The sequence below is a fragment of the Ornithorhynchus anatinus genome, chromosome 7 (assembly GCF_004115215.2).
Source record: "Ornithorhynchus anatinus isolate Pmale09 chromosome 7, mOrnAna1.pri.v4, whole genome shotgun sequence".
In the NCBI taxonomy this organism is placed as follows: domain Eukaryota; kingdom Metazoa; phylum Chordata; class Mammalia; order Monotremata; family Ornithorhynchidae; genus Ornithorhynchus; species Ornithorhynchus anatinus.
This window is the reverse complement of record NC_041734.1, coordinates 76292001-76313345: the sequence shown is the minus strand read 5'-3', so window position 1 is coordinate 76313345 and position 21345 is coordinate 76292001. Positions and strand designations below refer to the sequence as shown.

The window sequence follows — 21345 nt, the reverse complement described above, 5'->3', positions numbered from 1 at the left end:
ACGAGAGGGACGAGTCAAGGATGACACCGAGATCGCGGGCCTGCGGGACGGGAAGGATGGTCGTGCCATCCACGGTGACGGAGAAGTCTGGGAGCGGACCGGGCTTGGGAGGGAAGATGAGGAGCTCAGTCTTGCTCATGTTGAGTTTTAGGTGGCGGGCCGACATCCAGGTGGAGACGTCCCGGAGGCAGGAGGAGATGCGAGCCTGAAGGGAGGGGGAGAGGACAGGGGCGGAGATGTAGATCTGGTTTTTAGAGAAGTTCTCTCGCTAGGGCTTAGTTTAGTAACTTTTGCCAAGATGACGGTTTTGTTGAGGTGTGACTTCTGCTTTTTGTTTTCAAGCTTTGTGGGATTCTGGATATTCTCTTCAACCTGCTTCACACCAGCCCTACTCGAGATCAGCTTTTTTTATTGCTCTTTGAGCCAGGAAACGCTGATATCCTCTATGCCCTGCTGTTAAATCAACGATACTCCGACAGACTAAGAGAACTCATTTTTAAGGTACGCAAATATGCCTCCTTCCATTGATATTGTCTGAAATTTAAATATGACTAAGCAGTTAGAATCAGTCTGAATTTATTTAGGATGTATTTGTGGAATCGATTACTCTTTTGTTTCGAACATGGGTTAGCTTAAAATTAGTGTCAGTCTATCATTTTAATCATCAGGTTTGTGAAAATGATAATATTCTTTTTCATGATTCTAAAGTTGGAACATTGAGAATTTTAGTTTTCCTGTGGGAGCAGAACGGAACATTTTTAAAACACTGCCGTGATGCATCAAATTTCCAGCGCCTCGTACAGTGCTCCGCACTTAGTAAGTGCTTACTAAATGCCGTTTCTACTTACATTTGTTACAGATTGTGGAGCAGATGCTGAAATGCACTAAAGTATATGAACGGAGTAAGCAGAGAATCAGACTTAGAGAAGTGGGTTACTCTGGGCTGGGACTCCTTCTGAATGAAGCACCGATTCATATTTCGCTTATAAAAAGCCTTCTTAATCAAGTCCTCAATACAGGTATGATGAATAAGCGTAATGGTGTGTTTTCTAGTTGTGTTTATGAATGTGGTTAAAAGTATATTTGATGCGTATTGACTGTACCTTAAAGCGCTTCTCGCTCAGTTCCATTTTTGAAATGACTCAGATTTATAAGCGAAGGGTCAATTCCTCCTTCACAACATCGCTAAAACCCTCTTTCCTCTCCACCCAAACTGGTACCACATTAATCCAGTCACTTATCCTACCTCGCCTGTATCAGCCTCCTTGCTGACCTCCCTGCCTCCTGTCTCTCCCCGCTCCAGTCCGTACTTCACTCTGCTGCCCGGTTCAGGCCGTTTCCCCACTCCTCGAGAAACTCCAGCGGTTGCCCTTCCACCTGTACATCAAACAAAAACTCCTCACCATTGGCTTTAAAGCAATCCATCGCCTTGCCCCCTCCTACCTCACCTCCTTCCTCTCCTACTATAACCCAGCCTGCACACTTCGCTCCTCTAATGCCAACCTACTCGCTGTAACTCGATCCCGTCGCTCTCACGGCCGACCTCTTGCCCACGTCCTACCTCTGCCCTGGAACACGTGCCATCTTCGAAACTGACAGACAGTTACTCTCTCCCCGTTCAGAGCCGTATTGAAGGCCCATCTCTGACTAAGCCCTCCTTTCCTCTTCTCCCTCTCCCTTACGTATCGCCTTCACTTGCTCCCTTCATTCATCCCCCCCACCCCCAGCCCCACAGCACTTATGTGCATATCTGTAATTTATTTATTTTATTAATGTATGTCACCCCCTCTAGACTGTAAGCTCATTGTGGACAAGGAATGTGTCTGTTTATTGGTATATTGTAGTCACCCAAGCATTTAGTACAGTGCTCTCCACACACAAAGCACTCAGGACATACAACTGAATGAATAAATGAATTCTTTCCCAAAGTGTGGTATTCTTTCTAGTCAGGAACGAAGGGCCATCGAGCACCTGCACAGCAAGAGGGCATCGTACGGAATACATACAGAGACCCTGTCCTCCCATCTTAAAGGATCTTGTGTTCTTGTAGCGACACGTTAAACTCATTTTCTGGTTTTTGGTAGTTTCCATTTCTACATTTTTCATCCCTGTAAAACTGTGGTTCCTTGCTGCAGTTGTTCTGCCTTTAAAGTATGTAATTTTGTTCTACCCACAGACCCAGTTGTGAATTTCAAAGACCTTCTAGCCATCATATATTTGTCCCATCGAACAGCTGTAAATTTCAGGGTGGCTATCTGCAGAAAGGTTGGTACACTTGTTTTCAAGCAGCCTTTGAAGGCACATAAACTTTCATTTTGTTCATGTCACTGATAAAGGAATTGTTCATTATACACTGGGCTCCCTGGAATTTAGTGAAATTAGTTGAAAGAAGTGTAGGGGTGCTAGGATATTACTTTGAGAAGGATGTCTTTCAGATTACATATGTTTCCTTTTGTCCTAGAGGATTTAATGCTATAGTGATGGGCTTACTCTACAAGTATAATTAGCTAGGCAAAAAGTCAGCTGATGAGCAATATAATCAGCTAATATGAACCCTAAAGTTTTTCTGCATTGATTGATTGATTTGATCCCAGCCAATTTCAGGATTTCCGAATATACTTAAATCAATATAGATCAAATCTTGGACTTGTTAGGAGGAGCCTCTGTTGCTCTCTACTTTATCTTTGGATCTTTAATAAAAAGCACCTTAAATAGTAGTTGAAAAGGAAGCATTTTTGTATGTGGGGAAGGAGATTGTATATTGATATCCAAGGAGTGTTTTAAAGTCATCCGTGGTAAAATGATATGTAGATAGAGAATTTTTGCTCCGACAAGGTCTGATTCTTGGGTATTCAATGGTCTTATGAAGTGGACACAGTTGTGTTCACTGTCTGGTTAAATATTTTTTGTTATTGTAATTTATTTATTGCAACTTTGTGAATAAGTACATTTTGCATGTCTGGAATTCATTGCAACAAGAAGATATGAAAGCCGAAAATATCAATCTGTTCACTAAAGGGTTCGATATATTCATATATGAGGGGCTATTATAGGTTACTAGAGGTTAGGAATGTTAGAAGGTACCTCCTTGATTGTGCAGTTAGGTTTGAAGGGGAGCACCCAGAATATTGTACTTCCAAGCATCCATTGGGTGGTATTTCTGTTTTAGCAATCAGTGGTGTTTATTGAGCACTCACCATGTGCAGAGCCCCGTAGGCAGCGCTTGGGAAAGTCTGGCACGATAGAGTTGGGATCCCTGCCCACGAAGAGCTTACAGTCCACAGGCCACTAGTCGAGTGGCCATTTGGGGTACTTTAGAGGAGCATGAAATCATGATAACATATGTAGCTTAATTCAGCTAAGGCCCTCCTTTCCTGGAATCAACATTTTCAGTTAATTTATAGGATAAGGATCTCTCTGTGCTTGTGAAAGTAAGCTTTGACTAAACTTATTTCTTAGAAAATTAGATGATCAATTTTCATAATACATCACCAAGGTTGTCCGGACGTATTCGTTTTCTTGATATATAACACATGGTGGACGTATCCCAAGTCGTATTTGTCAGTGAACACTTCGTGACAGTAAAACCCTTCACTTAGTTATCATCTCTGACACACAGCAATCTTAGTGGGGTGCTCAGTTTAGTCTCTGGTAAGTCAAAATTGTATCGAATGCTTAAACTGCAAAGATTGACCATTTTCACAGAATGTATTTGTCAAATGGTTTTTGCTACTACGGAATGGCCAGTCCCATTCCAAACTTCTGTTTACTGTTCTTTAGAGTTTGTTCTTGCTTTTACTGTAGGTTTTACAGATTTTGCAGTTGCAACCGGATGCAGCCCAGCAGATCTCTCAACAAGTGGGTTGGCAGGAGACCCTGGTTCGACTTTTCCTCAAAGAAAAATTTGAAACCAGAAACACCCTCAAGCAAAGCCGAACCGATCCCGGGAAGGACGAAGACCAAAAATTTACTGTCGAAGACCTCCAGAAGCATTGCTCTGAAAAGGGAGATCGGGAAAAAACCGGCAGCTTTACCTCAACTAACGTGTCCTTGGATCGGTGGTCCTTGGAAGACAGAACCTCCTTGGACTCAAACGCTCACGGGTTGGTCGACGATAACTCCGGAGCCGAGACGCCTTACAGATCAGAGGACCGAGAAGAGTTGTGGCATAATAATCCTTCTCAGTTGAGCTTAGATCTCACCGGAATAGACTCCTATGAATTGAGCGACAGTGGAAGTCAGATACCCGACAGTTTGCCTAGCACACCGTCACCAGTAGAGTCTTCGAAACCCTTTTCTCTGCAACCTGAAAAAGAGTCCGGCGTCACGGACGATCTGGGATTCGGCGATGACCTCTTATTATTTGAGAGCTCAGAGGTAAAAAAAATCCTTCTCTCCTGAGCAGATGGGTTTTCAGTCATTTCTAAAGCTGTTTTAATCCTTCTGGCACCCTAAGAGAAAAGGCAGTTGAATTAGCAGTTGAGACCACCCTTAACTAATGAAGCAGTTGTTCTTTGGTTTGCTAGTTAAGATTAGCATTTCAAAAATCAAGTAGACAACTTGTATGCCAGCTCTATTGTACTCTCCCAAACATTTAGTACAGTGCTCTGCCCACAGTAAGCGTTCAGTAAATACCATTGATTGATGTCTTCTCCATATTTCTCTCTCTCTGGCTTCAAGGGGACATCATATCCCCGCCTTACACCATCTCCCTCTCCATCCCCCTCCAGATTGTAAGCTCGTTTTGGAACAGGGTATGTGTCTGTTTATTGTTGTATTATGCTCTCCCAACTGCTTAGTACAGAGGTCTGCACACAGTAAGCACTAAATAAATATGGTTGAATGAATGAATGAATTATAATAATCATAGTAATTATGGTATTTGTTAAGCGCTTAGTGTGTGCAGAGCACTGTTCTAAGTGCTGGGGTAGATACAGGGTAATCAGATTGTCCCATGTGGGGCTCACATTTTTTAATCCCCATTTTTACAGATGAGGTAACTGAGGCCCTGAGATGTTAAGTGACTTGCCCAAGGTCACACAGCAGACAAGTGGCGGAGTTGGGATTAGAACCCACGACTTCTGACTCCCAAGCCTGTGCTCTTTCCACTAAGGCATGCTGCCCTGATCAGGAAGTAATGAAGATAATAATTATCATTACGGTATTTGTTAAGTGCTTGCTGTGTGCCAAGCAGATTTCTAAGTTCTGGGGTACATACAAGTTCATCAAGTTGGCCACATTCCCTGGCCCAAATGGGGCTCAGAATCTTAGTCCCCATTTTACAGATGAAATAACTGAGACCCAGAAAAGTGAGACCCAAGGTCAAACAGCAGACACGGGAGGATCCGGGATTAGAACCCAGGTCCTTCGACTCCTAGGCCCGTGCTATATCCACTAAGCCACACTGCTTCTCACTGTGAGGTGAATGTCAAGGGGGATAATATCACACTGTTCTCCTCCCTGTCATCTCTGTCAGAGAGAGAACTTTAGGCTGGATAGATCATTGACGTTACCCTAGCGTTACCCTATTTATCACCCTATTTATTTTGTTATTTTGTTAATGAAATGTGCATCGCCTTGATTCTTCTTTATTTGCTATTGTTTTAATGAGATGTTCATCCCCTTGACTCTATTGCCATAGTTCTTGTCTGCCTGTATCCCCCGATTAGACTGTAAGCCCGTCAAAGGGCAGGAAATGTCTCTATCTGTTACCGATTTGTACATTCCAAGCGCTTAGTACAGTGCTCTGCACATAGTGAGCACTCAATAAATACTGTTGAATGAATGAATGAATTGACGTGGACCAGAATAGGCATTTCTCATTTACCCAGTTCAAGTCAGCCTGCAGAACCTAAAGCCTCCAGAAAATACAAAATGTACATGCTGTAACTACCTAGATTCTGAGCTTCAGTCTACCCCAGTGCTTGGTACAGTGCTTGCCCCATAGTAGCCACTTAACAAATACCATTATTATTGTTATTAATAATAAGTATAATAAAATATAATATAATCTGTATAATATATAATATATATAATAATTATTAAAGCCACATTTTATCCCTCTTCCTAGGGATGTGAAGACGAGCTTCTGCGCATACTGACAAATATCCTGTACTATGTCATGTGTAAAGGATTGGAAAAGTCTGACGCTGCTGCTTGGATTGAGAGGGGACAAGTCTTTTCTGCGCTAACTAAACCAGGAATCTCCAGTGAGCTTCTGCGACCTTCAGATGAAATCAAACTCAAGTAAGTGGTCAAGTCGCCGGTTCCCCTCTGTATAAGAACGGAGCTGAAGAAATTCTTGCCTTCTTGAAAGTCTTTTTTCCTATTAGGTGTAAATTGCGGAAATCCATAGATTTGTTGATGTTTCAGGTGAATTGTCAAAGTAAGTAATGGGGTGGGCCCCAATATTCTAGTTTTCTACACACCATCAATTGTTATTTTATAGAAACCCTGCTATTCGCTTGTTTCGCCAGGCACTGAAATCCAAGCTGCTGGTCTCTTCTCCCGCGTAGTTTGCTCTTTCATCCCCCCTCCACATCCTGTAGTCTGTAAACACCCTGTGGGGAGGGATCGTGTGCTCCGCACATAGTGAGCCCTCAGTGAATACCACGGATTGATCACATTATTAATTATAATTATTATGGTATTCGTTTAGCGCTCACTATGTGCCAAGCACTTTTCTAAGCACTGGGGCAGTTACAAGGTAATCAGTTTGTCCCACGTGGGGCTCACAGTCTTAATCCTCGTTTTACAGGTGAGGTAACTGAGGCACAGAGAAGTGACGTGGCCTGCGCAAGATCGCACAGCAGACAAGCGGCGGAGCCGGGATCAGAACCCACGTCCTCTGCCTCCCAAGCCCGGGCTCTTTCCACTAAGCCACGCTGCTTCTCAAGAGAATCTGATTTATCCCAGTCCCTGAACCATATGGGGTCACAGCCTAAGAATATATAAGTCTAAGAATACACAGATGGGAATTCAGTAGGATCTCTGACCCTCGAGGGGCTTGTAGGGCCCCGTGCCCGGTTGGATATGAGTCGAGGCTGGTTAGCACCAACTCTCCATAAGTGGTCAGGACAAGACCACAGTAAAGCCGGGGAGCAGAATGCTTCCCTAAGACAGAATCAATATCCATATCCTGAGAACGGAGCGCTGTACCAGGTGTCTAGAAAACAGAAGAATTTGCCTTTGAAGAGCATAAAAGGGAGATAAATGAGTGTAATTTGCTGGGTTTAGATTCATTGAAAGTATAGGAAAACAAATATCAGTAATAAATGTAAATGAGCAAATTACCTGGACTGGGACAAAGACTTTTATCTATCCCAGGGCTTAGAACAGTGCTTGACTCATAATAAACTCTTAATAAATCACCTAATTATTATTAGATACGATCAAATAAACAAGAATTTATTATTAAATAAAGAGTGGAGAAGCAGCATGGCCTAGTGGAAAGAACATGGGCCTGGGAGTCAGAGGGCCTGGGTTCTGATCCGGCTCCGCCACTTGTATGCTGTGTGATCTTGGGCAAGTCACTTTACTTCTGCGTGCCTCAGTTACCTCATCTGTAGAATGGGGATGAAGACTGAATCCCATGTGGGACGTGGAGTGGGACCGACCTGATTATCTTGTGTCTACCCCAGTGTTTAGTAGAGTGCCTGACAAATAGTAAGGGCTTAACAAACACCATTAAAAAAAAATCAATGACATCGTCCTCACCAGCAGCATTTGAGTGCCAGCTGAATGCTGAACACTGTACAAGGAACCTCATCAGTTGGGAATCAAGCTAATTACCATCTGTGTATTCTCTCCTGTCTAGTTTGTAAGCCCATTTTGGGCCAGAAGTGTCTCTCCCAACACTGTTATATCATTTTCTCTTAAGCACTTAGTACAGTGCTCTGCACACAATAAGCGCTCAATAAATACGATTGATCTGCTGATTAAAATGGGGTTCAATAAGTGTGAGCCCCATGTGGGACACAAATTGTGTCTCACATGATTTCTTTGTATCTATCCCAGCAATGAGAACAGTGCTTGGCCCATAGCAAGTGCTTAAAAATGCCACGATGATCATTATTATTACTTTGGATCATATGATAATAACCATTGTAATAATACAGTACAGTAGAAATAAAAGATGGGCCCTCTTCCATCAGAGAAATTACAGTCTACTGGGAGGAAATAAATAAATCCAAGATACTTCAGGAAGAGTAAGGGAATGGCCCTGCTGCTTCAAGTCCTGGGGACTTTGGCTCCTTTGAAGCAGTTCCACCTTTGCGTGAGAGTGTTATCTTGCCTCAGCCCAAGGACCGGAAACTCTGACAAATCACACTTTCAAACTTGTACTCCAAGTTAATATGCCGGCAGACACAGGCATGGATGGAGCCTCTCAAAGCAGTCTCAGCCTCCGGCAAATGAGCTGTGGGGAAAGCTGTGTGTCAAGAAAATGTTGTTTCCTGGCTCTCTGAAGCCCTGACCTTCTCCGTAAGATTATGGTGGTCTAACGTAGTACCACCCAACAGAGCCACTCAGCTCCCTGGGGACTAATTTTCAAAGCGCATAGGGACCCGAAAACCGTCCAATTCTGTCATTGTTTTACAATGTGCAAGGGGCAGTTCGATGGTTTTTGTTCATTTTGTCGTGGGTTTCCAATTTAACGTCAAAAGCCTTCAAGTAATTAAATGTTCAAATCCAACTCATTCTTTGGACCGGTAGTGGGGAAGCTAAAGAGATTTTGTATCCCATTCAGCTTGCTAGAGAAGATGCTGGAGTGGGCCGTCTCAGAAAACAGGGAGACCAAAGTCAGCGCCGCAAATGCTGAAAATGCGTATCGACTTCTGCTCATCGTACAGGATTTTCTCCAGGCCGAAGGACTTGTCAACACAAACCTGTGGAGTGAAAAGGTATGGAAATTGTCACCTTGACAAGACTTAATACCTAGGCAGGGAGAAACCTGAGCGGGGTGGGGAGAGAGATTGTTTTTCATTGTTAATAAAAATTTGATCGTCCACAGAGATGAGGGAAATGGGATGTGTGGAGCTGACCGTACCAATAATCAGATTAATTCTGTGGATTTTGTTCTTGTAAAAACACACTGAAGATTTCTGATTTGTGGCTGTGTAAATTTTGGGGGGAAGTACATGTTGGTTTTTGAAATCAAATGCCTTTGTTTCTCTCACTCTTGTGTACCAGCTTTTAGAAGAGATGATGCCACTCTTTGACAGTTTGGCAGCCTGGTATTCTGAGAGCCCAGAGTGGGTGAAACTTTCTCAGGTCCAAGTCCAACTGCTTCTTGGATTCATTGAGAAGGATAACTTGCAGGTTAGTAGTTACCTAACAGTGAACTCTAAGACTGAAGCTCATCCCTAAAGACTGTAAGCTGCTCTGGGCAGGGAACTTGTTATATTGTGCTAAGGTCGTAGTACAGAGCTCTGCATACAGTAAGTGCTCAATAAATACCGTTGACCGATTGATTAAAATGGTGTGACTTCCGATGGATTGTCTCGTATTGCTCTGAAACCAAGGTCTTGTTTTCGAGGATTTTTTTTATAATTTTCACTCAAAGAGCCAAGGCCTCATTTTCCATTTCATTCAATTCATTCAATAGTATTTATTGAGCGCTTACTATATGCAGAGCACTGTACTAAGCACTTGCAATATACAATTTGGCAACAGATAGTGACAATCCCTGCCCAATGAGGGGCTTACACTCTAATCGGGGGAGACGGACAAAAACAAGACAACATAATCACGATAAATAGAATCTTTCACCAAATCCCCAAATGGCAAAATGAAGGGCAACTCATTCCATCTTGAAGGTGGAAAGCTCCAGGAGAAGAACCACTTCTTCCTCAGCATATATATTCACTGAGGTATGATTGACATTTTCCTCCTTAAATCATGAAGTCCAATTTCTGTTGTCAAGAAATTTGTTGTCAGGAAATGTCATTTCCTGTGGCAGGGTCAGCTTTTCCACCTGTCATACCTAAGCAATCACAGAATAGACTCTAAGCCTCATGTGGGCCAGGGGCATGTCCGTCCTGATTATCTTGTATCGACCCCAGCTCTTTGTAAGCTGCTCGGCACTTAATGAATACTATTATTGGTTGTATCACTATTATTAGTGGGGAAATTTTCCATGTTTTAAATCCACCTCTACCAACCAGTTACTATCCATTGCATTTCTTCTTTCAACTGGTGTTTTGGCAAGACTCCCAGATTCAACCAGCCGGTCATTTTTTCTTTAAGAACTGCATGGCCGTGTAGGGAACTACACGGCTCATGTCAATTCAGAATCGCAGCTCAAAGCGGGAAATGCTTTCCAGTACACAGTGCTGCATCAGAGCTACATGCTTACTTTAAAGGAGCCACCATCTCACAAGGGAACACCAGTATTCTTGAAGGGTGAGCTTTCTGAGGGCCTGTCAAGGATGTTCTAAGTGAATAATGTAGAATAATGATCCAGGCAGCAGCAAAGTGTGGACAGGAGATGGGGAGGTCAGCAAAGAGTCTGATGCAGTAGTCAAGGTGGGATAGGATAAAGGCTTGGATTAACACGGAAGCAGTTTGGATGGAGAGGAAAGGGCAGGATTTTAGCAATACTGTGAAGGTAGGGAACTGACAGGATTTGGTGAGAGATTGAATATGTGGGTAGAATGAGAGAGTTGAGTCTAGGATAGCAGCAAGGTAAGGGCTTGTGAGACAGGGGGATGCTGGTGCTGTCTACAATGATGGGAAAGTCAAGGGGAGGGCAGGTTTTGGGTGAGAATATGAGCAATTCTCTTGGACATGTTAAATTTGAAGTGTCATTCATTCATTCGATAGTATTTATTGAGCGCTTACTATTGCAAAGCACTGTACTAAGCACTTGGAATATACAGTTCGGCAACAGAGACAATCCCTGCCCAATGACGGGTTCACAGTCTGATCGCGGGAGACAGACAAAAACGAGACAACATAATCACGATAAACAGAATCTAAAATCAAGTGTCGGCGGGACATCCAAGTAGAGTTGTTCTGAAGGCGGGAGGAAATACGAGACTGCAGAGGAGATGTAGATTTGGGAGTCGTCCACCTAGAAGTGGTAGTTTGAAGCCATGGGAGCGACTGAGTTCTCCAAGGGAATGAGCGTAAATGGAGAATCGAAGGGGAGCCGCAACTGAACCTTGAGGGATTCCCACAGTCAGAAGGTGGGAGGCGACAGCCAGAGAGATGGGAGGAGGACCATGAGAGGACAGTGTCAGTGAAGCCAAGGTTGGGTAATGTTTCCAGGAAAAGGGGGAGGTCCGCAATGTCGAAGGCAACTGAGAGATGGAGGAAGATTGGGATGAAGTAGAGGCCGTTGGGTTTGGCAGGGATTTGGTTAATTACAATCTTTTGACTGACAGGCATCGCCCACTCCCAGTAGGCCAAATAGCACCAGCCGGCCGGATAGAGCCTTTACCATCCATCCTTATGATATTGGTTAAGCAGTTACTATGCGCCAAGCACCATGCTAAGCTCTGGAGGGGAAGAAGCTAAGCAGTTTGGACCCAGTCCCTGACCCACATGGGACTAAGAGAGAGGTTGAACATCTCCCTCCTGTAGCCCTCCATTTGAAGAACAAATAAAAACTGATGCCAGGAATCATCATCAGTCTGTGTTTACCTCTTGATGATGATGGTGATAATGATGCTAGTTGTAAAGCGCTCGCTATGCGTCCAGCACTGTCCTAAGTGCTGGGGTAGATACAAGCTAATCAGGTCGGACCCAATCCCCGTCCCTCGTGGGGCTCCCAGTCTTAATCTCCACTTTATAGATGAGGTGACTGAGGCCCAGAGAAGTGAAGTGACTTGCCCAAGGTGACCCAGCAGACAAAAGAGTGGCAGAGCCGGGATTAATTAGACCCCAGTTCCTTCTGACTCCCAGGGCCGCGCTCTACCCACTAGGCCTCGCTGCTTCTACCTCTTGCCTCGTCAGCTCTTGCTCACGGAATATGTTTTCCATCCAGGTTTGCGCCATGGCGTCAGCCAAGCTCAACACCCTTCTGCAGACCAAGGTGATCGAGAACCAGTTCGAGGCCTGCTACCTGTTGGGGAAGCTGGAACACATCCTCAGGCGATCCATCAAGGAACAAACGGAAATCTATTCTTTCCTCATCCCCCTGGTCCGGACCCTAGTGTCTAAAATTTACGAGTTGCTCTTCATGAACCTCCACCTGCCCTCTCTACCTCCCACCAACGGTAGCCCCTCGTTTTTTGAGGACTTCCAGGAATACTGTAGATCCAGCGAATGGCAGGTTTACATCGCGAAATACGTAAGTGGCGGCTCCTCGAGGCGTCCTCTTCGGTCAGGTTAGCATTCGTGGTTCTAGGGTTGTTGAGTTTTGGGGGGTTATTCTTTCATTTCAGATTGTTCCGTACATGAAGCAGTTTGAAGCCAACACCTTCGGTGATGGACGGGAAAGCATGGCAAACTATTGGAAAGACTGTTATGAAGCCTTAATGGTAAATATGCATAAGCGAGACAGAGAAGGAGGAGAAAGCAAACTCAAATTTCAGGTAAAAACCTAATCGGTTCTTATTTAGTTCTGCAGATATTCACGACGATTTAATCATTAGTGTACAAATAAGTCAGAACTTTAGACAGCAGAGTGTAATTGCAGAGCAATTTTTTTGTACCCAGAATTACCTTCTCTGTAGAATATTATGGGTACATAATTCATCTGATTACATACAGCTCTTCTGAGAAATGTAGTGAGAAAAATATTTGATGTACAGTGGAAACTTTTGTGCACTCAATGCTTTCCTTTAAGAGTGAGCCAGTTCCCGCCTTTGTAGTAGCTGAAAGTTGTTTTTTCTTTCATTCAGTTGTGTTTATTGAGTGCTTACTGTGGGCAAAGCAATATACTTAAGCGCTAAAGAGAGTACAACACAACAAACGTACACATTCCCTGCCCACAAGGAGCTCACAGTCTAGAGGGGGAGACAGACATTAATGTACAAAAATAAATCAATTATAGCTATACACATGTGCTTTGTGGACAGGAGGGAGGATGAATGAAGGGAGCAAGTCAGGGCGACGCAGAAGAGAGCGGGAGAAGAGGAGGGGGGGCTTAGTCCAGGAAGGCTTCTTGGAGGAGATGGGCCTTAAATGAGGCTTTGAAGTGGGGGAGAGCAATTATCTGCCTGATATACTATGTTTTACTACATATTTTTTGAAAAGTCCTTCCTCCTTGTCATTATTGTCCCTGATGGATGAGTCCGCAAAAGTAAAATATGATCTTGGCCATTAGACAAAATGAGTTTTTTAAAGTTCATTTTTTGGTGTGATTTTTCCTTAAAGACTGCCTCCAAGGAGAATTGACCATCTTCCACTGAAAATATGTTTATAGCCCAGTTGTCAATCAGTCATACTGAGTATACAGTACTGCGTTCTTGAGAGAATACAAGAGAAGCAAGATATGTTTCCTAATAATAGTAATTGTAGTACTTAGTATTGGGGTAGATAGAATACAATTAGTTAATAATAATAATAATGATGGTATCTGTTAAGCGCTTAATATGTCCCAAGCACTGTTCTAAGTGCTGAGGTAGATACAAGGTAATTAGGTTGTCCCACGTAGGACTCGCAGTCTTAATCCCCATTGTACAGATGAGGGAACTGAGGCACAGAGACGGGAAGTGACTTTCCCAAAGTCACACCGCTGACAAGTGGGGGAGGCGGGATTAGAGCCCACGACCTCTGACTCCCAAGCGCGGGCTCCCCACTAAGCCACGCTGCTTCTAGTTCGGATGCAGTCCCTCACAATATAAGAGGGAGTGGGAGAAGACCGATAATCCCCACTTTACAGGTGGGCAACTGAGGCCTAGAGAAGTTAAGTAACTTGCCCTAGGTCAGAGTGCTTAGAGGGGTCAGTGCAGCGGTATCTAGGGCTTCTGGCCATAGTCTTTGGTTCCAAAGGGCTGCAGCCTCCTCTGGGTCCCAATAGAGAAGTAATAATAATAATGATAATAATATTAATGGAGCTATTTGTTAAGCGCTTACCGTGTGCCAAGCACTGTTCTAAGCGCTGGGGGGAGTACAGGGTGATCAGGTTGTCCCACGTCGGGCTCGCAGTCTTAATCCCCATTTGACAGATGAGGGAACGGAGGCTCAGAGAAGTGAAGTGACTTGTCCAAAGTCACACAGCTGACGAGCGGCGGAGCCGGGATTAGAACCCATGACCTCTGACTCCCAGCCCCGGGCTCTTTCCACTGAGCCACGTGATAGAACAATACCTGTTCTCCCTCCTACATAGACTCTGAACCCCAGTCGGAACGGGGACTCTGTCCGACCTGCTTAACTCTGTCTGCCCCAGCCCTAGAGCGGTGCCGGACACACAATCAGCGCTTAACAAATGCCATAAGACAAAAACAAAAAAAGGTAGCCATCTTCTGAATCATCCTTTCTCGGTGCTGTCCCAGTAAGCCCATTTACCTCCGTTCTACAACACGATGTCACGGACCGTGGGGAGCCGGGAAATGGATCTCTGGAAATGATTTATCATTGGTAATTCTTGCAGGAATGTTTTGTGGAGCCATTTACCCGAAAAGCACGCCAGGAAAACCTGCGTTACAACAGCATGCTTAAACAACTGAACAGCCAACGCGTAGCAACTCTGAGGCAGTGGAAGGCAGCCCTGCTCTATCTGACATGCGAACAGGGCCCCTGGGCTGAAAGGTAAGACCGTAGCCCTCACCCCTCTTCTCCCACGTCACGTGCCTGGCAGAGCTTCCGTGAGCAATCAGTCGGATTTATTAAGTGCTTCCTGTGTGCAGGGCACTGTACTAAGCGCTTGGGAGAGTACAACTTAATGAACAGACACATTTCCCTGCTCACGACGAGTTTACACTGTGGTTCCATAGTGTAGTGGTTATCAGCGTGGCTCAGTGGAAAAGAGCCCGGGCTTGGGTTGTCAGAGGTCATGAGTTCGAATCCCAGCTCTGTCACTTATCAGCTGGGTGACTGTGGCCAAGTCACTTCACTTCTCTGTGCCTCAGTTCCCTCAGCTGTAAAGTGGGGATGAAGATTGTGAACCTCAACGTGGGACGACCTGATGACCCTGTATCTACCCCAGCACTTAGAACAGTGCTCTGCACATAGTAAGCGCTTAACAAATACCAACATTATTATTATTATCACGTCTGCTTTACGCGCAGGTTTGAACCCCAGTGGAAGCAGCACCTGACTCATTATTACGAGAAGCAGCGTGGCTCAGTGGAAAGAACCCGGGCTTGGGAGTCAGAGGTCATGGGTTTGAATCCGCCTCCGCCACTTGTCAGCTGCGTGACTGTGGGCAAGTAACTTCACTTCTCTGTGCCTCAGTTCCCTCATCTGGAAAATGGGGATTTAACTGGGAGCCTCACGTGGGACAACCTGATGACCCCGTCTCGATCCCAGCACTTAGAACAGTGCTCTGCACATAGTAAGCGCTTAGTAATAATAATGTTGGTATTTGTTAAGCGCTTACTATGTGCCGAGCACTGTTCTAAGCGTTGGGTTAGACACAGGGGAATCAGGTTGTCCCACGTGGGGCTTACAGTCTTAATCCCCATTTTACAGATGAGGTAACTGAGGCACCGAGACTTGCCCGAAGTCACACAGCTGACAAGTGGCCGAGCTGGGATTCGAACCCATGACCTCTGACTCCAAAGCCCGTGCTCTTCCCATGAGCCACGCTGCTTCTCTAACTTAACAAATACCAACATTATTATTATCAAGCAAAACGAGTGGCTAGCCATAGCAAGGGGTGCTAGATGGCTGCTTTCTTCTCCAGATTTCCCAATCTCCTTTCCTCCCTTCCAGTGGAGAAGCAGAGCCAATACATCTCAGTTCTGTCTCTGTCAATTTCCTCTCCCCAACTCCTCCCACATAATAATAACGTTGGTATTTGTCAAGCGCTCACTATGGGCCGAGCACTGTTCTAAGCGCTGAGATAGACACGGGATAATCGGGTTGTCCCACTTGAGGCTCACAGTCTTAATCCCCATTTTCCAGATGAGGGAACCGAGGCACCGAGAAGTCAAGTGACCTGCCCAAAGTCACACAGCTGACAGGTGGCGGAGCCGGGATTAGAACCCATGACCTCTGACTCCTAAGCCCGGGCTCTTTCCACCGAGCCACGCTGCTTCTCTTCATCCCTTTCTGACCTATTTTCAACGGTCACCACCACTTCTGGTCAGGATGCTGGTGATGGCATTCGCGCGATTATTTTCAAAAGTTGCCATTCATTGGGCAAGGCCTAGAAACAGTTTAAGTCAAATCTCACCCGAGCTTTGTGAATTAAGTGACTTTTTTAATAAAGGCATCTAAGATTTCTCTCTGAAGGTCTGTTTGTGAACACAAATTCATTAGCACACTGAAGTTCGGTGTCTGTCAGCCTGTGAAGTGGATTTCACGTGGATATTCCCACTGCCTTTAGGAAACAGAATCCTATTCACTGGAAACTCGCCACTGTTGAAAACTATTCCCGCATGAGGTTAAAATTGGTGCAGAATTACAACTTCAACACTCACCAAGAGGCCAGCGATCTGAGAGACAATCTGGGTGAGTTCCAAAGCCACCGTGAAATTACACGGTAATGTGGATTTTCACACTTTTAAATGAATAATTATTAGCATCCTTTTCTATTTAATAGTTTATATCGCTACATAGCGCAACACTAAAGGATATCACTGAAGCTCCCAGCATACAAAGCACCTGCCTAGGTGTCTGTAGTTAAATGAAAAAGAAATAATAATGATGGCATTTGTTTGTTAAGCGCTCACTATGTGCAAAGCACTGTTCTAAGCACTGGAGAGGATACAAGGTGATCAGGTGTCCCACGTGGGGCTCACGGTCTTAATCCCCATTTTACAGATGAGGTAACTGAGGTACAGAGAAGTGAAGTGACTTGCCCACAGTCACACAGCTGATAAGCGGCTGAGTCGGGATTTGAACCCATGACCTCTGGCTCCCAAGCCCAGGCTCTTTCCACTGAGCCACGCTGCTGATTTCTTATCTTCTGGATAGGCTTTTATTTTAATAATAATTATTCATTCATTCATTCAATAGTATTTATTGAGCGCTTACTGTGTACAGAGCACTGTACTATGCGCTTGGAATGGACAGATCGGCAACAGATAGAGACGGTCCCTGCCCGTTGTTGGGCTATAATTGTGATACTTGTTAAGCACTTGCTAGATGCCAAGAGAAGCAGCTTGGCCTACTGGGTAGGCCACTGGTGGATAGACTGTGGGCCTGGGAGTCAAAAGGACCTGAGTTCTAATCCCGGCTCTGCCTCTTGTCTGCTGGTGACCTTGGGCAAGTCACTTCACTTCTCTATGCCGCAGTGACCTCATCTGTAAAACGGGGATAGACTGCGAACCCCGTGCGAGTCAGGGACGGTGTCCAACCTCATTAGCTTGTACCTATCCCAGTGCTTAGTACAATGTTTGGCATACTGTAAACTCTTAACAAATGCCATAAAAGAAAGCGCTGGGATCGATACCACATAATCAGGTCGGACGCAGTTCCTGTCCCACATGGGACTCACCGTCTAGGTAGAAGGGAGTAGGATCTAATATGCATTTTAAAGATGAGGAAAATGAGGCCCAGAGAAGTCGAGTGATTTGCCCGACATCCCACAGAAAGTAAACGATGGAGCTGGGATTAAAACCCAGGTCCTCTGACTCCGAGACCCGTGCTCTTTCCACCAGCCCGTGCTGTTTTCTAGGCCATACTGCTTCATACATATCAGTGATGATGATGTTGGTATTTGTTAAGCGCTTACTATGTGCAGAGCACTGTTCTGAGCGCTGGGGTAATCAGGTTGTCCCACGCGAGGCTCACAGTCTTAATCCCCATTTTACAGATGAGGGAACTGAGGCACAGAGAAGTGAAGTGACTTGCCCACAGTCACACAGCTGACAGGTGGTGGAGCTGGGATTCGAACCCGTGACCTCCGACTCCCAAGCCCGTGCTCTTTCCCCTGAGCCACGCTATCGAGTTTTTTGTACGTTTTGCTAACTGGAAATGCTCTGTATTCTCGAAGAAAGGAGACAGAGGGTAAACCGGATGGATGATGGAGGGGTTGGATACAGTCAGAGACGGGTGTGTGAAAATCTAGAAGGCAGGACCAGATAAAATGGGCAGGAGGAAGGGAAACAGAGGGGTAGGAACCATAAGGGATTAGAATAAAAAGTGAGTGAGGGTACAAGGCAGTGTTAACGCTTAGAAGCTAGTGTTGGTGGGGGGCCGCCACCTGCTTTTCTTTGCCCCCAACAGGGCTTAGAAACTGGAGGAGCCTTGCTTAGAAGAATAATGATGAGGATAACGGTTTTTCTTAAGCTTTTTCTACACGCCAAGCACTGTAGAAGCAGCGTGGCCTAGTGGAAAGAGCACCGGCCTGGGAGCCAGAGGACCCGGGTGGTTCTAATCCCGGCTCTGCCGCTTGTCTGCTGTGTGTGACCTCGGGCAAGTCCCTTAATTTCTCTGTGCCTCAGTTATCTCATCTGAAAAATAGGGATTAAGACTACGAGCCCTCCGTGAAACAGGGACTGTTTCCAACCTGATTACCTCGGATCTACCCTAGCGCTTAGTACAGTGCCTGGCACAGCGTAAGCGCTTAACAAATACCATAAAATTATAAAAAGCAGGGGGGTGGATAGAAGATAATTGGGTCAGATAGAGTCCCTGTTCTACATGGGCTCACAGTGTAAGAGGGAGGGAAAACAGGTATTGTTATCCAGCTGCTAACCCCTAAATTTCAAGATTTCTGATGCCCAGGTCAGGGAGAGGTTAAAATCAGCAGGTAAACTTCTTTTTTTATGCCTCCTCTGGGCCTTCTTTGAGCATTCATCCTTTTCCGTGCCTACGCTCACCTCAACACAAATTCTTTTCTTCCAAATTAGTGAAATCTTTATGGTTTGAAGAAGATAATCGAGTCAGGCCAACATTCAGCACTCTAATGTCCTCTCCCAAGTACTTAGTACAGTGGGGTGCACACAGTAAGCACTAAATATGAGTGACTGATTGACCCAGACAGTCCCAGGTTAGTCCCAGGCATCAGGGTGATGGAATCCAAATGATCCTTGGCTTAGAGTTGATGGGGTCTTTGTGTCCCAAAAGGAGTCCAGCAGTCCCAGCTCTCTAGCGAGTCACTGCTTCTGGAGGTGGTGAAACAGGTCAAGGTCAATGATGTGGAAGAGGATCAATTAGACCTTCCCGAAGAGGATATGACAGCCAGAGCCAACGCGTACGTAGAATTGTCAGGCGCCGGGGTACCTCGTGGGGCAGACGGTCATTTCCTTGGAATCGGGACTGTTGCTGTGGGATTTAAGGGGGGCGGCCGCCTCGGGATTCGGGCCCCAGTCACGACTTATCATTTTGGGAGTGACATGTCCACAACCTTATTTTCCTTCCCTTTTGATCCATGGACTGCACGAGGCCTACTTGGGCCTTAAGCTTCTTATGGCCAAAACCGAACTTGTCTTCCCTCTTAAAACCTTCCTTCATCCTCAGATGGAAAGGTAGAGAGAGAAAAAGAACGGATATCTCTTTACTTTGGGTCACTGCCCCATCCCTAATTGGACACTACCAGTCAAGGGTAGTCACTGGAGGCATTCATGAATGGAAGTGGAGAAGGGAGAGGACCCCCATCCCCACCACCCAAACCACCATCTTACCTTCTTGAGTTTGCCGGTCGGAGGGGGGCAGATATTCCTCCCAAAGCTAGAGACCACCAGGAGGGGGTCTGACCGCCATTTTGTGAGGGACACCCTGGTCGTGGGACACCATTGACTCGTGGGTGTTCTGTTTTCCCATTTCCCTGGGCGAGGAGATTGATGTTCCTTTGCGTTGGAGCGAGCGAAAGTATCGGGTTTCTCTCGGCAGAGATGAGAAGGATGAAGAGAGTCAGAAAGAAAAACTGATACTGTCGGAAGACTGCGAACTCATTACCTTTATCGACGTGATCCCAGGCCGATTAGAAGTCACCACTCAGCACATCTACTTCCACGACAGCAGCATTGAAAAAGAAGACGGTGAGTTGATTTAGGAGATGGATCGTTTTCTCAGTTGTTCAATTTATCTGAAATGGCCAAAACAAAACAATGAATCAGGAGTAATTAAATTACAGTCACTCATGAGGCTTGGACAGGGTGCTTTAAGAGAATAATGGGAAAGTAATGGAAAACAGAAGGCGAATGAATAAATTCTTAAAAAAAAAAACACCGCCACCCAAAAACAGGCCAAACGTGGGAGCCAAATGGGTATCTTCAAACCGGGCCTTATTTATAATATAGGTATGTTCTTTCCTGATGGTGAAAGAGGTTCAGCAGAGACAGTCAATAGAAATATAAAATAAACACACTCTGAACTTTGTATTGAGAATTATTCCATTTCTTTGTAAGAGACAAGTGAAGAGCAGTTGCAGAATATTTCCAGTTGTCTTGTAAGGAGGATGTTCAGCTACCTTAAGCTTCCAGCCTCTCCACATTTCACTCTGCTGCCCAGATCATTTTTTTCATATATCTTCCTCTTATCTGTAAATTATTTTGTGTCCGTCTCTTCCAACTAAATGATAAGCCTCTTGAGAGCAGGGATGTCATCTACCCATGTTGCATCCTCCCAGATGTATAGTAGTAGTATTTATTGAACACTCATTCAATAGTATTTATTGAGCACTTACTCTGTGCAGAGCACTGTACTAAGCGCTTGGAATGGACAATTCGGCAACAGATAGAGACGATCCCTGCCCATGATGGGCTCACAGTCTAAATGGGCTCTACACTCACTTCACCTATTACAACCCAGCCCGCTCACTTCACTCCTCTGTTGCCAACCTTCTCTCTGTGCCTCAATATCATCTATCTCACCGCTGACCTCTCGCCCACCTCCTGACTCTGGCCCGGAACGCCCTCCCTCCTCATATCCGACAGACAATTACTCCATCCCCGCCTTCAAAGCCCTACTGAAGGCACATCTCTTCCAAGAGGCCTTCACTGACTAAGCTCCACCTTTCCTCTTCTCCCACTCCCTTCTGCGTCCTTTATTCATCCCTCGACCCAGCCCCGTAGCACTTAGGTATGTATCTGTATTCGTTTTTATTAATGTCTGTCTACCCCGTTGTGGGAAGGGAATGTGTTTTATTGTGTTTGTGTTTATAGTGCTCCGCTCACAGTAAAGCGCTCAATAAATATGATTGAATGAATGAATGAATGGATGCAATGTACTTTACTAAGCCCTTAGGAATGACGACGGCTATTTTACCTCCCCCACATCTCCAAAACGCACCCCTTTCTTCCCATCCAAACCGCTTCCGTGCCTGCCCAAGCATTTGTCGTATCT

The 21345-nt window shown here is 45.2% G+C and overlaps 1 protein-coding gene across 3 annotated transcripts in view; it reads left to right on the top strand.

The window, feature by feature from the left end:
- The window catches only part of NBEAL1 (neurobeachin like 1), a 190157-nt gene that overhangs the window by 124430 nt on the left and 44382 nt on the right, over positions 1-21345 (top strand). For all 3 annotated transcript variants that reach the window (XM_029068756.2, XM_029068751.2, XM_029068752.2), the window contains 13 exons: positions 343-501; positions 860-1019; positions 2177-2265; positions 3805-4377; positions 6071-6246; positions 8747-8900; positions 9190-9318; positions 11987-12292; positions 12387-12536; positions 14540-14697; positions 16439-16563; positions 19126-19252; positions 19891-20039. In XM_029068756.2, coding sequence (XP_028924589.1) covers positions 343-501; positions 860-1019; positions 2177-2265; positions 3805-4377; positions 6071-6246; positions 8747-8900; positions 9190-9318; positions 11987-12292; positions 12387-12536; positions 14540-14697; positions 16439-16563; positions 19126-19252; positions 19891-20039 — 2455 coding nt within the window. The remainder of the gene's footprint in view (positions 1-342; positions 502-859; positions 1020-2176; positions 2266-3804; positions 4378-6070; positions 6247-8746; positions 8901-9189; positions 9319-11986; positions 12293-12386; positions 12537-14539; positions 14698-16438; positions 16564-19125; positions 19253-19890; positions 20040-21345) is intronic.